The following is a 15,742-nucleotide window of genomic DNA, read 5'->3' as shown; positions in this document are numbered from 1 at the left end:
TGTTGTGGTTATGGAAAAGTACATCTTCCAGATTTTAAAGAGACGTGTGAGGAATATTAAAATCTTTTCAACAGTTTAGACAACAAGAGCAAGCATTTCTAACTGAATATTCGTCATTTTAATTCTATGTTTGCCCTCACTTCAATGGGTGGTAAAGTTGATTAAAAGATAAATAGAGGATATGCTCCGTATGTATACCGAATTAGTGGCGAGAATTATCATTCATTGGGAAGTCTTCTTCCTAAAGAAGGTGCTGAACCAAAATTTGCGCAGCTTTACATTTACGACACAGATAATGAAGTGTGTAATCGGAAAACCGTACTTAGGTATCCTTTCAAACCATTTCATTATTTCTTTGTTTGATTTATTATTGGTTTTATGTTATATAAACACTTACTGATACTTTCGCTTTTGTATTGCAATTGCATTATAGTAACTCAAAGAAAGCAGCTTCCGCAACTTCTGATTTGCTTGACACTGAACTCATACAGTATCTTAAGGTGGTTTTAGATTCAAATAATCAGCTGGTGAAAACTTATAGGCGTGTACGAGATCGGTTGGCTGATAATCCTCATGTTGACCTAAAACTACGACTTAAGGCAAATAGGTCTAAAGATGGTCGTACATACAACCTACCAACGTCGTCCGAAGTTGCTGCGCTTATAGTTGGAGACATTGAGGATGCTCTTGATAATCGTGATGTAATTGTTGAGTCAAAGAAAGATGGTTTACAGCGTATTAGCGAGCTTCATCCATCGTATCTCACTCTTCAGTATCCACTGCTTTTCCCTTTTGGTGAAGATGGTTACCGAATTGATGTTCTTCATAGAGAAGGAAGGGCATCAATGAAGAAGAAAGAGTCAAAATGTATAGTGAGAGAGTATTTTGCTTACCATGTTCAAGATAGAGTCAAACATTTCTCTTTGATTCTCAATGCTCGAAGACTTTTGCAATAGTTCTTGGTTGACGTGTATACGATGATTAAAAGTGAACGATTACTATTCATACGTCTACAACAAAGTAATCTGAGATCTGAGACATATGAGAACCTTAAGAAGCTTGGACAAAATGGTAATCCAGATATGTCAAATATTGGAACACGCGTACTACTACCGTCATTGTTTACCGGAGGATCGCGTTATATGAAGGAGAATTATTATGATGCGATGGCTATTTGTAAATGGTTTGGTTACCCCGATTTCTTCATTACGATAACTTGTAATCCAAAATGGCCGGAGATTAAACGATTTCTAAAGGACAAGAACATTAATCCGGAGGATAGACTGGACATTCTATGTCGATTGTCCAAAATTAAGCTTGACGCAATAATAAAAGACTTGCGAGAGAAATCTTTATTCGGAAACGCATCGGCAGATAAGCATCCATTTAATTGAATTACTTTATTATAGTTTTTTTGGTTGCTACGTTGATAACCATAATTTAAAAAAATTAGTATTTTAATATTAATTATCCTATTGCAGTTGTATATACGATAGAGTTTCAGAAACGAGGTCTACCTCATGCCCATATCTGTCTGTTCTTAAATGACGAAAGCAAGCTTCCTTCGGTTGACCATGTTGACAACTTTATTTCTGCCGAGATACCTGCCAAAAACTTAGATCCAGATCTGTATAATCTTGTCAGCGACTACATGATTCACGGTCCTTGTGGTGTTGCAAAACCAAATTGTCCGTGTATGGTAGAAGGTACCTGTTCGAAGAAATTTCCAAAGAAGTTCTCTGAGCAGACTACTCTAGATTCGAATGGTTATCCGGTATATAGACGAGCAGATTCAGGATTTTTTGTTGAGAAATCTGGTATTCAGCTTGATAACAGAAGCGTGGTTCCGTATAGCAAAACCCTTTTGAGACGTTATCAGGCTCACATTAACGTCGAATGGTGTAACCAGGCTGCGTCCATAAAGTATTTGTTTAAATACATTAACAAAGGACCAGATAGGGCAGGATTTGGTTATGTACAAAATGCCGATGAAGGTCAGCTTGAAGATAGCAAAGATGAAATCAAAGAGTATTACGATTGCAGATATCTATCGGCTTACGATGCTACATGGCGCATCTTTGCATTTGATGTTCATTACCGATATCCATCCGTAATGAGGCTTCCATCTCATCTACCAGATAAACAAAACGTTGTATACGGCCCTGATGACGATCTTGATAGTGTTCTTCATAAACCATCTGTTGCTTCTACGATGTTTTTGGGGTGGATGGAAAAGAACCAAAAAGATCCGTTGGCACGCAGTCTTACTTACGTTGAGTTCCCTACTAAATTTGTTTGGAAGCTGCATGAAAGGGTATGGGATAAGCGGATAATAGGCAAAAGCATTGGTCGAATTCACTGTGTTAATCCTTCTATGGGCGAGGCTTACTTTTTAAGAATCCTTCTTAATAAGGTAAAAGGGCCTAAGTCTTTTGAAGAGATTCGTACTGTGAATGGAGAAGTCTTCCCAACATTTAGAGATGCGTGCTACGCTAGAGGCCTTTTAGACGACGACAAGGAGTATATAGAAGCTATCAAAGAGGCATACTACACAGGTTCAGGATACTATCTTCGTAATCTATTTGCTACAATGTTGGCGTCTAATACATTATCAAGGCCGGAACATGTTTGGGAAAACACATGGGAGTACCTTTCGGATGGTATTTTATACAATCGTCAAAAGCTTTTGAGGATCGAAGGTACGCAAATTGTTATTTAATATTTTCACAGTTATGTCTTATATATAAGTGTTTATGAAATTCATTTTTTATTTATAAGAATTTTAATAATTAAATAATTTTTTCATATAATTGTAATAGGTTTGTCTCTTCCAGAAGAACAAATAAGGAACCTAACGTTGCTGGAAATTAAGCGTTACTTATTACGTAACAACTCAAGTTTAAGTCGGTTTCCGTCTATGGCTCAACCCGACAGTGAGTCAATATATTCAGCAGACAACCGTTAAATTGCTGACGAGCTTGGGTACGATGTAAGCGCTACTGCCATCGAGTTTGATAATAATTTAAGAAGCCTAACCGATGAGCAGCGTTTAGTGTTTGATGAGATAATTACAGCAGTTAATAGTAATGCTGGTGGTGTGTTCTTCGTCTATGGCTACGGAGGGACTGGTAAGACGTTTATGTGGAAGACATTATCTGCATCTATTAGATGTAAAGGAGATATTGTACTTAATGTTGCATCAAGTGGTATCGCATCTCTTTTGTTACCTGGTGGACATACTGCACATTAAAGGTTTCATATACCTTTGAATTTAACAGAAAGCTCGATGTGTTTTATTAAACCGGACGATGACGTTGCTGATTTATTAAGGAAAATGAAATTGATAATTTGGGATGAAGCACCGATGAATCATAAACATGCGTCTGAAGTACTTGACCGAACAATGAAAGATATCTTCAAATGTGAGATGACCTTTGGTCGTAAAGTTATGGTGTTCGGTGGTGACTTTAGACAGATACTTCCGGTTGTACCAAATGGCAGTAGGCGAGAAATCGTTAATGCTTCAATCACTTCGTCGTATATTTGGAGTAGTTGCAAGGTCCTTACGTTAACAAAAAACACGAGGTTAACCGTAGGAGCGAACGCATCTGATATAAAAGAGATTAAAGCTTTTGCGAATTGGTTGCTCGAGTTGGGGGAGGGAAAAATTGGTGGCAGTAACGATTGTGAGGTGGTTATAGATATTCCTGAAGATTTGTTAATCAAGTGCTCTGAGGATCCTATGTCAGATCTGATCGACTTTGTATATCCTTCACTTCTCCAACTGTACAAAGATAAAGATTATTTTACTGAAAGAGCTATACTAGCACCAACAAACGAGGTTGTTCAAGAAATTAGTGAAAGATTACTTGCTTCGTTTCCTGGCGATGAAGTGGAGTATCTGAGTTCTGATAGTATTTATCAAACTGATCAAGCAAAGAATGAAGCACATGCGAGACTATATTCTCCTGATGTTCTGAATGGTCTTAAAATTTCTGGTCTGCCTAATCATCGATTAGTCCTTAAAGTTGATATACCTGTAATGTTGCTTCGTAATATTGATTAACAAAATGGTTTATGCAACGGTACGAGACTACGGATTACTAAACTTTATAAACGTGTTATAGAGGCTGAGATTATATCCGGCAGAAACATAGGGACCAGAACGTTTATTCCATGAATCAGTTTGACACCGTCGGATAAAAGAATTCCTATCAAGTTTCAACGACGACAATTCCCCTCAAATGTATGTTTTGCAATGACTATAAATAAAAGTCAAGAACAGTCTCTATCAAGGGTTGGATTGTATTTGAAATATCCAGTTTTCTCACATGGTCAGCTTTATGTTGCGTTATCAAGAGTTAAAAGCAGAGCCGGTGTGAAGTTGCTTATACTAGACAAAGATGAGAATGTAACGAGTAAAACAACAAATGTAGTCTACAAGGAAGTTTTTTCCGGCATTTGAATAGTTTTCTGTTTTTTTCTTCCAATGTATGTATTTGTACACAACATTTCATTTCAAAGTAAATAATATGGTTTTGGTTGAAGCCCGCGTATTACGCGGGCATTAACCTAGTTAATGCATATTTGGATTACTTCTTTCCTTACAGTTAAATCCAGCTAAAATCATGAACGTTGATATCACTAGATGATACGATTTGTTTCTTAAATTCAACTAAAATTATGAACGTTGACACCCCTAAATGATACGATTTGTTTCTTAAAATGGCACAAACTTTTAGAAAGTGTCTTGCGACATCGGGTATGTTTGGTATGGAGCTTTTAGAATCTTCTAGCTTTAAGCTTTTAAGAAAAAGTTCTTACTCAATAAAAAGTCTTGTTTGGTTGAAGGAGCTTGAAGCTTTTGGTTGAACGCTACTACTAGTAGCGTTTAGAAGGAGCTACAAGCTTTTAGGGAAAAATGACTATTTTAACCTCTAAAAATAAGGAACTTTTTAATCTAACAACTTTCTAAATTTTTAGTTATGTCCCTTTTGGTCATTTTATATATTTTATTAAAAGCTCCAGCTAATCTGCCAAACACAAAATATATCTAAAAAGCTACAGATACTAGCTACCAGCTACAAGCTTCTAGGCACCAGTTATCAGCTTCCAGCTACCAGCTACTTTTACCAAACATACCCATCATATATACATATATATGCAGCGGTAGTGAATATAAGATTAAAAAAAGTCGCATAAAAAGGTTGATCAGAATAATTTCCAAAATAAACATTGTCCAAATTAAATATTTTATCAACATTTAATATTTTCACCAGATACGTACATTCTTAGGCTATAGGGTGTGAGGGTTATGGTTGGGACATGATTTGCTACATAGGAACATGAATGAAATGCTACACCACCTCCTTAATTGATCCACAATGGTTTGCATGGATTAAACCATGGCGACCATGGTCCTCTTTTCCATTTTTCAACAAATCATTTCTTTTTTCTTTAGACAAAGATATATTAAAATAAATAAGTGGCTAGTGGTTTGGGTCATGACCACACCCTTAGGGTAGTGGTTTTGGATGGTGGATTAGAGGTGGGTTACATGGTACTAACATGGAAGGTCATGATGGTTACGAGGGTCATAACCACACCCTATAGCCTTAGGCTCACTAATCACAATAAATATGGACAAATAAAAGACTGACACACGGCATTGGGACACAATGTATGTGTTCGATGGTGACCCCTCCTTCCAGTTTACGACTATTATTGGGACAAATAAAGAGAATGACACGTGTCTTGGATGAGTACAACTTATGGCAGATGTGTGACCCATTAGGTATGTATAATTACCCGATTTAAACAATCTTCGCATGTGAAATTTGGTACAATTTACGTCCGAGAATGACCCAGTAGGCACAATTAATGCCAATTTACTCTATCGACTTAACAACGATGGACACATTATGTGAGTACAATACGTTCAATGATAAACCAAAGTGCGACATTTAGGTACCCTTTTTATATTTGGCCAATTTTTCAATAAACAGAGATAAATAATAATCTTTTCCCAGCGTAAGGTTTTTTTTAAAAGTTTTGTGATCAATCTATATAAATTAGTATTCGTTCATCAATTAAATACATATAAATTGTACTATTTTAATGCAATTTGTCATATAATTAAATAATATTTTATCTATAACAGAAGATTTAGGACAAGTTTTTTGCAAGTAAATATTAACTTATACATATATAATTCATTTTTAAGATAAATTCTTAAAATGTTTATATTGAATTGTTATATAGTTTGTTGAAAGACTTTTATCTAAAACCAATGGCGGACCCATGAATTATTTTCTAGAGGTGCGGATGAGGGGTTCAACAATATTTTTAAAGGGTCTAGTTTTTTTTGCCTATAAAATACACTAAATTTTTAAGGGGTGCGTCCGTCCACCCACCCATATACATGGTCCACCCCTGTGTAAAACACATAAAAAGAGGCTAGTCATGTGTAACTTAACAAGTTTGTATCTGAAGCGTTTAGAACGAGTTTGAAAAGTCTGTCGTCACGATATAAACCTTGTTAGACCACCCGTAGTGGGGCGTTTTTTTATAAAAAATTGAAAAAAAAAAACGCCCGGAAACGCCCCCACCCCCATTACGGTGGGCGTTATCCGGCGTTATTTTTGAAAAAAAATGTTACCGGCGTGTTTATTAAAACGCCAAAATGGGATTGTGATGGCTTGACTTTGGTTTGACTGGCCAATGAGAGAATAGATTGGTTTTTTTTTTGTTTTTTTGTTTTTTTTAATGATTGGAAGGGGCATTATTAGGCATTATTCTCACTACGCCACTTTTGCAATAACGCCCTATGCTGATTGGGATGACACGTATTAGATAATGTCCTATGATGGGGGCATTATTTTTCTTAACCACTACGGGTGGTCTTAGTATAATAAAACAAAGAGGGGGGAGTATGAGAGTAGTGGACTATTTGTAATCATTCCTTAATTATAGAAACCTTGTTAACTAGCTTTTCAACCAGTTGTCATGAATTACTGTGTGTTTGGTCTGATGGTTTTGAAATAAGGGAATTGATATAAAAGTGATGTGTTTATTTGAAGGGCCAAGTTAGATTTAATAAAAGTTTGAGATAAAAGGTTTTATAAACTGACCTCATTTGATGTGTTTTTGCCAAAGTTATAAAACAAGGTCTCTGAGACCGGGTAATCGCTATAAGGCTATACGGTGTGATCATGACCCTCATGATCACCATGACCCTCCACATAGGCGTCATGTCATCCATCTTTAATCCACCCTTCAAAACAACTACCCTAAGGGTGTGGTCATGACCCAAAGTCCCAAACCACTATCCCCTTTATTTTTTTTTAATTTATTTTTGTCTTAAAATTATCAAATGGGAGGGTCGTGGTTTAATCCATGGGAACCATCAATCAAGGAGGGGGTGGTATATCATTTAATTAATGATCCTATGTGGAAATAATGTTCCAATCCGTGACCCCCACACCCCATAGCCTAAGGTAGGTTGTCAAGACGATATTTTTTAACTCCACATAGTTACCTGGAATTGATCAAACGTTGTCAACCTCGGCCAAAATCGGATCTAGTAGGTTAACTCGGGCCTAGTTTGATTAAAAAACATAATAAAACATAATTCATACACTACTAGAAAAGTGCTACTATTCCTATCAAAATTTTCTACAAACGAAAATGCGAACACTTTTCCCACGAAATTCCAACGAACAAGAAACGGTCTTAGTTTTGTGACAAAAAGAGCGACAAAAAAGCCACAAATTGTTATGCGTAGGAAACGTGTCGGAAATTTCCAACGTATTTCTTCCGAAGGAATTCGTTTTCATTTTAACCATTTGTCGGAAATTTGTAGTAATTTAGGTTGAAAAAGTTCGAGTTGAAATGGAAAATGAACTTACAAATGAAAAGGATGCTAGAAAAGAGTTGGAGCAAAGAGCGCAATAGATAGAAAAAGAAATGAAAGAAAATAAAGAAAAGGGGCAAAAACAGTTTGAAGACTTTATGAAAAAATTTCAGCCACTCGTTAGTCATTAGCAGTAGTTTTTTTAATTATTTTTGGATCTTTAGGTTTAACAATGGTGGTTGTGATTGAACGGGCTCGGAATTTTTGTTATTTATTCCGGATCTTTATATTTAACAATAGATGATTTTGTAATTTAAATGTGCTCCGAATTTATGTTATTTGTTTTTGTTAAATTTATATTCCGAATGATATTTATCAATATGCATTTTTCAGCAGGAAAAAAGCAGGTATTTTTATATTATTTTTAAATGTATCCATAAGAAATGTGTAGGAAAAAGACTAAACAAATTGTGTAAGAAAAAAAAGATAGTTATGTAGGAAATGCGTAAGAAAAAAAAAAGAATACATTATGTTAGAATTGTGTAGGAAAAAAAAACTAATTTTGTAGGAATTGTGTAGGAAAAAGGAATACATTCCGTTAGAATGGTGTAAGAAGAAAATAATTTTGTAGGAAATGTGTAGGAAAAATGAATACATTCAATTGGAATTGTGTAGGAAAAAACATATTTTCGTAGGAACTATGTAGGGAAAACGAATACATTCCGTTGGAATTGTATAGGAAGAAAAAAAATCGTAGGAATTGTGTAATAAAATTAAAATATAATAATTATTATATAATATATCTAAATATATTTGATTTAAACACAAAATTTTAAAAAAAAATATTTCAAGAGAAATAAGTAGGAGAATTCCAACGAAACATTTGTGTGAGAAATGAGTAGAAAAATCCTTAGGAAACGCGTCATAAAAGGATTAGCCACGTAGAAATTGATGTGTTCCAACGAAACATTTGTGTGAGAAAGGAGTAGGAAAATCCGTAGGAAATGCGTCATAAAAGAATTACCCACATAGAAATTGACGTGAGAATAGTAGCAGTTTTCAAGTAGTAATATGTCTATCATATTATTTTTGAAATATTTTACAATTTGAAGATGTATTTTTTATTTATATTGATATTCAGGTATTTGTTATAAATCTTAGTATTTTTTTATATTTAATCTATATATAATTTTCTAAAAAAAAGAATTTTTTCTGCTAATTTAACATGTCAAAATACTCCCTGAGTGCTCTCCGCCTACACAGAGTAGTTTCAACTTCTTAGTCGACCAACAAAAGAACGTATAACGACTTTTACAACCATTTTTACACATAGTTACCCTCTCTCACATACACACTCTTCCTTCTCTCTCTTCTTTTAACTTGAAAATATCAATTCTTAAATCTCATCTTTTAGGAAAAAGTATTTTTTTAAATCATAGTTTTAAAAAACAATACTGCTTCTCATTTTAATATTAAATAACTCTTAATTTGCCAATGAGGTAGTGGTGGAGTGGTTGGAAAAAGACTTGTTGTTCCTTGTGACCCAGGTTCGACTCTCACTCTCACCATTATTTATTTTCTGTGGCATCTAGGTGAAGGGCGAATACGGGTTACGTCGGTTCGTCTTGGATGGGAGGCGAGGTTTTACCAATTATTCTATTGTCGTGCCTTTGGGCGGGTGGAGGTTAGGTTTCCGCTCAGCTCATCTGGGAGAGCCAAGAGGCTGGCGGCGGTTGAGTAGTCGACCTTGCCCACAGCCAGTGGCGGATCTAGAAAAAATGTCAAGAGCAACGTTTGAGAAATCTTTTTTCTACAGGGGCAGCGAAATCGAAAAAGCATCAATTTTTTTCCAAAATTTAGACTAACGCCGGAGCGTCAAGTGATAGCAGAGGCTACCCTATTCTCAAGCTACATCCGCCCCTAGCCAAACACCCAATGTCACGATGGTTAATACGTCTTCTTTGCCTTTAAAAAAAAATAACTCTTAATTTATTATCAGGCACTAAAGCTAGGGGAGGTGTGTATGCAGCTTTAGTATTTAATATCGTATAGAAAAGGCCGGTATGCATGCAGCTTTATTCAAGTGACCTGGCATGTAGTGGTCATTCTTAATATACGTATCAATCAACCAACGTAGCTAACATGCCATGCATAGTTTTTAAAGCATTTGTTTTTTGGCTTTTGTCATATATTCTTTTGGATTCTGTCCCTATTCTAATATTCGATTATTCAAATTCCAGATCTTTTTTATAGTTTAATTTTTTTTTATCAAGTTCATTACATTTACTTAAATAAAGTTAATTATGTTTTTTTTGTCTATATTTTTTTTTCTGAAAATAACCATTATAGTCAAATGGTTTAAAAATAACGCGTATTTTCACTTTTGTAACTATTACAATTCATTCTGTCTAACCTCATCTATTTATTCTATTAGTTTTGTGTGAACTAACCATGATATCCCTATCAATAGAAATAATAAGTTAATTAAAACGTAAAATATACCATTTGCAACTCATCTAATCCAACAAAACCCTAATCCCCTTATCACGAGGCGTTGTTCTACCTCCACCCCATTCATCTCCAGTGAAGGAAAAGACCTCCACTGTCACACCCTAACCGATGGCAGAAATATCGAAGTCAGACGAAACGAGATTATTCGAGACTTCATAACGTACTAATTGCGACAATAATTTAAGTAAACAATATTTCATTTCATACTAAACCAAAGTACATTGTCTTGAAATGGAAATACGACATTTTGCACTTGAACGTAAACAACGAAAAGAAATACATAACACAAAAATTGAGTGCGTTTGAACCCCATACTTCCTGGAACAACACCTTAACTCAAGCCCCTGAACATGTAGATTAGTAGGGAACAAGGTTTGGTATGAGTCCTTCCAAGAAAGATGACAACAAATTATAAAAGATGAAAGTTTTATAAAAACATAATTTTAAAATCCCTTTGGACCTCAAAAACGGTGATGTCCTAACCTAGTTTTACCATGGCAAACTTATAGAGACACTCCTAGAGGTTGTCCCCAAGACGAAGAAGCAAGAATTCATGATGAAGAGAAGAGAAAGTGAGTTGAAAGCTCACTTCTTTGACTTGAAATTTTTGTTCTAAACTTGCCAAATCAAATTCTTGAGAGAGTTTAGATAGTGATTTAAGTGTCCGGAAAGTGAAATGGAGGTGTGGGAGGTTTGGTTTGGTTTGGTTTTATAATGGAGGATTAGGGGTAGTGTTTTAATGGAGTTGTAAGGTGATTGGAGGTGGGAAAGTGACCAACCCGGATTGCTGAAACAACATTCTACATATTAAGTCGTTGTAAGGTGATATGAGGTGAATGGAGGTGGGAAGTGACCAACCTGGATTGTTGAAACAACATTCTACAGATTAAGCCTCGTCGTGCGACCGCGACGAGGGAAGGGTCTGATCATCGCGTGACACGAGAACCTAAAATCCCAAACCTTGTTTGTTTTGTTCATTTTCAGCCCCTGAATTTGTTTTTTTTATATTTTAAGTGATAGACTTACAATTTAACTTGTTTTAAGTATGAAAAGTGTATCCAAGCATGGAATAAGTATGATGTAAGTATAAATGAAATTACGAATGTATAGTATATCTTAGTTCTACACATACACATATATTTGATGATTGATTACATAACAAATAAATATGAATTTAATATGATAGTTATATAATATGAATTTCCATTATGATCAAAGTCTCGGATTACAATGATTGAAATGGAATATGATTAAAAGTTCCTAAAATTGGAAAGTACAAAGGTACGAAACATTACATCCACCGACCCACACCATACACCGACTCCGTTTCTGACGACAACATCAAGAATCGCAAGAGCTAGAACGTGCTTTGTTCTCCATCCATTTCTGAATCAAACGTACACCATACACTGACTCAGTTTTCGACGAACTACATAATCCAGAATCGATCCAAATAAGAAAATCTTCTATAGAATTAAGATTCTCAGCTTATTAGAAACACAAAGATCTTGAGGAGTACTTTAGATGAGCTTATTTGAGCACAAATCAAGCTCTCGAGGCTCCTAATTCCGGTCAAGACTCTACAAAAGATGTAAATTGGATAAGAAATAAGTGTTTTAGAAGGGTGAATAAAATTGCTAATCGTCCAACAATTCTACCACAGTCAATCAATTCTTATACAACAACAATCACAATGGATGTGAAGGCAGCGAATCATTTCGACTTACTACATCTTGATCAAGTCCATGACGCCTTCGCGACGTTGTCACTTTACGCTACCCATTTTGCCACCTGTATGGTTAACAATGTTTTTTTATATTAATAGTGGTTTTGAAAAATATGGTTGTAGATGTTGAGGTTTGACTTTATGGAACAGGGGTGGATATGAGTAATGTACGAAAAGGTTTACCTAAATTCACGGTGGTCGATCACTGGGGTCATGAGATAAACATCTTGCAGTCAATGGATTGGAGAATGAAAACTTTTAAAGAGAATTCAATTCTTTCATTCAATATAGCTGCTAATCACCTAATCATCTTCTTGATTTCATTGAATTCGATGTACAATAAAGCTTCTAATCATCCACCGGAAATGAAAAGTTCGTCGGAGAAGATGACAGCAAACTTCCCCAGTGAACAATCCACACGGTATATTCAGTCACAGTGCAATGGTACATCTTTATTCTTTATTCTTCTTAACCTTCTTCTGATGGCCTTAACAAACTTCCCATTGATCGGTACACCTACAATCTCCGACCACCTAAGTTTTGTAGAAGATAACAATGGGGTGTGGGGCTGGGGTATGTGAAGGAGATGACGACGATGTGTGAGGGTATGGTTGGTAGGTTAGGTATATAAGTTTCTTCTCATTTTAATATAAGGGTATTTTTGTCTTTCCACAAATAACTTAACAGGATAATTGGATAGAGTTAACGAAGTGGACTTAATTGATACAAAAATAAAACCACTTGTACTGTTTTGAAAATTACTAAACTAATGAACTGTGATAGTTATTTTCAACAAATCACATGGACGAAAAAGACAACTAACTCTAAAAAAAATTAGTTCATACATATACGTTTTACAAGAATGTTTTTTCTTGTAAAAAGATGTGCATACAACACCTTAGAAGAAGTGTGACTATCAACGATGTATAGTGATTTTTCCCCTCTTTGGGGCGTTTTTTCGTCATGTGATGCCACTTCTGTATAGCCAGTTTTAACCAAAAAAAATGGTGTAATGGTCCACCTCCCTTTTATGCCCTGCCAATAATTACCCAATCATTAATTAGTTTTATATTTTTTAATAAAAAAATAAGCCAATAGTTAGAGAGAAAGAAAGTTACTGAAGGCTTTGGTCAAACCAATGCATGGGAGTGTGTACAAAATGTTGCATGAATTAAATCACGCTTGGAATGATTTTGACCCAATTCACGCCATGGGGGCGGCATACATGGGTTTTTTGGGGTGTGAAAGGGTCACTTCACTCCCCACTAAAAATCGTCTAAAAGCATGTGTTATACCTAGTGGATGTGAATCTGAGCTACGTAGGCATCAAGTAAATAGGAGAACCACTCACTCTCACAATCACTAGCAATATGTTATGCTTAGTGAGTGTAAGTGCGATTGATATTGTTTTATATTATTTTAACACAATTATTTTTAAAGAGTTACATGTTATAAAATCTATTATATATAATAAATGAAAGTGATTTGGGCCACGTGTCAGTAAATTAGGGCATCGTTTTCCCCTTTTCCCGCCCAACAGTAACCACTGCCCTTTATTCTCACATTTTCACAATACTTATTTCATTCTTCTCCTACACCTTTCCATACAAGATTCCCTTTCTCTCTGCTGTTCATCCTTCTCCTTCTTCACATTTTCATCTTATCAACAACGTCCGGCAAAGGTTACATCTATTGGAAACATCTGTGTTTGAAACCCTAAATCATGTACCGTCGAGTAGTTGAAGAACAGAATAATCATGTAAGATCTATTTTCTCATTCAGAAATTTTATTTGGTTTTATCTATTTTCTTATACTGAACACGATGAACCCTTTTGTACCTTCAGAAGAAGAAGAAGCTCTCCTAGGGTTTCTTATCGTACACAATGAACGCTTTTGTACAACCTCCTGTTAATCGGTGACCCTGGTATGTTGTAATAATGTTTTTATTATTGTTTACATGAATAACTTTTTGTAGCTTTTGATTTTTGTCTTTTATTTTTTATTGTTTATTCAGATGCTTGCTTTGTTGTATCATGAGATTACGAGTAGATTGATTTTGATATGTTTGTAGTTTTTGTTTTTCACAATATGTTTTGTTGATTTATTCACCCATGTTAGTAATGTTGGATGCACCTATGTTTCTTGATCCTCTGTTTTTCACAATCTGTTTGTTGATTAGAAGTAACCTTTGCCGGATGGTTGTTGAGGAGTTGGAAATGTGAAAGAGAAGGAGAATGACGGTAAATTCATTGTTGGATTGTTTATGTAGTTAACTAAATTGAGTCGCTTTACTACTCAATTACAGAGAAGTTTTTGAGATTGTTTTCACACTTTATTATTTTTGCAGCAAGTTCTACTTGATTATTCATGTGGCAACTTTATATTTTCAGGCTTATGAATTAAGGTTGGTTGTTACTTAATTTTTGTTTACTTTAATTATTGTTGTTATATAAACGGTAACCTCAATTGGTCTGATTTATTTTTTGGTATTTGTAACATTTTGATTTACTGTTTATTGATGCATTGATTCATTTGTAATCACTTGAAGATCACCCGTCATCTTAATTTGAGCAATTAAACGGAGTTTTCTTAAACAACACGATAAGTTTCATTCATTAATCCATGCATTTGTTAATTCCTCATGTTTTTTTTTTATTCTTAATCGTTGATTCTGTTTCAGGTACACTTTTTGCTGTTAGTTCCATGTGTTTATTTCAGATTAATTGTTGCCATATATACTGGTTTTGTTTTGATGAAAAGGGTAAACATTCGAGCTGTTAGATCCAAGAACTGAAGAAAAGATATCGGATATTGCTCAAGGAGATTAAGATGATGTTGATCTGGCTGTTGAAGCTGTACGTTGATCCACAATAAGCACTGCCCATCTAAGTTTCCTCCAATGAGAGTGATTATAACAAGTTAATAAGGCAAAACACTGATCTGCCTAACAACTGTTGGATATAAAGACTGTTGTACACAAAGACTGATGAGGATTATCCACTGTTGAAGACCAAAGCACTCATGAAGAACAAAGCTCTGTTGAAGACAAGCACTGATGAACCAAAGGTCTGATCAACCAAAGGTGAACCACTGCCCAACAACAACAGTGGTTCAGCATCAACAGCAGTTATTCTACCTTTGTTTATGTTAACAGTGTTTATATGTAACAGTATTTATCACATCAGTGTTTTATAATCTGTTAGGTTGTTAGATGTCATCACCTCAGTGTTTATATGTAACAGTATATATGACATCAGTGTTTATATGTAGCAGTGTTTATATGTAACAATGTTTATCACAACAATGTTTATATGTAACAGTATTTATCACATTACCTCAGTGGTTTGATCTGTACTATAAATTGAATAGTTGTTTGATCTTTATACTAATAAATAAAAATGATGTACACTTGGAAACTGATGTATTCTTTAGTATAGTATTCTTGAAATTGTTTTTTTTTTCAAACTGATGTTTATGGCCAAACATCTGTTTAAGGTCAAACTTCTGTTTAACTCCAGACAACTGATATATAAAAGGCAAACATATTTTTAAGCCCCAACATCTGTTTTAGTCTAAACAAATGTTTAACCAGATCCACTGTCTTCTCATCTTTTAACACTCTTCAAAATACTTAAAAATGATAGTTTTAATT

General features: G+C 34.9%; 1 protein-coding gene and 2 long non-coding RNA genes across 4 annotated transcripts; 2 read left to right on the top strand and 1 right to left on the bottom strand.

Moving 5' to 3' along the window:
• The first annotated feature begins 977 nt into the window (after positions 1 to 977).
• On the top strand, positions 978 to 4,066 carry LOC110923789. The gene is made up of 5 exons (XM_022167847.2): positions 978 to 1,176; positions 1,482 to 2,699; positions 2,820 to 2,933; positions 3,075 to 3,206; positions 3,279 to 4,066. The coding sequence occupies exons 1-5, from the start codon at positions 978 to 980 to the stop codon at positions 4,064 to 4,066; spliced, it is 2,451 nt and encodes an 816-aa protein (XP_022023539.2).
• Positions 4,067 to 11,510: 7,444 nt separating this feature from the next.
• On the bottom strand, positions 11,511 to 12,667 carry LOC118486662. Its single transcript, XR_004879377.1, has 3 exons — positions 12,273 to 12,667; positions 12,091 to 12,154; positions 11,511 to 11,943 (listed from the first exon to the last, which is right to left on the bottom strand). It is a non-coding gene; the product is annotated as an uncharacterized LOC118486662 (long non-coding RNA).
• A 1,069-nt stretch (positions 12,668 to 13,736) lies between these two features.
• On the top strand, positions 13,737 to 14,818 carry LOC110922533. Of its 2 annotated transcripts, XR_004879376.1 has the most exons (6): positions 13,737 to 13,848; positions 13,935 to 14,014; positions 14,270 to 14,330; positions 14,438 to 14,494; positions 14,639 to 14,695; positions 14,771 to 14,818. It is a non-coding gene; the product is annotated as an uncharacterized LOC110922533 (long non-coding RNA). The 2 variants fall into 2 exon arrangements; XR_004879375.1 differs by lacking the exon at positions 14,771 to 14,818 and having other exon boundaries at positions 14,639 to 14,759.
• The last annotated feature ends 924 nt before the right edge of the window (positions 14,819 to 15,742 follow it).

This window comes from Helianthus annuus, chromosome 14, assembly GCF_002127325.2.
Source record: "Helianthus annuus cultivar XRQ/B chromosome 14, HanXRQr2.0-SUNRISE, whole genome shotgun sequence".
In the NCBI taxonomy this organism is placed as follows: domain Eukaryota; kingdom Viridiplantae; phylum Streptophyta; class Magnoliopsida; order Asterales; family Asteraceae; genus Helianthus; species Helianthus annuus.
Note: the sequence above shows the minus strand (reverse complement) of the source record. Positions and strands in the feature narration are given on the sequence as shown.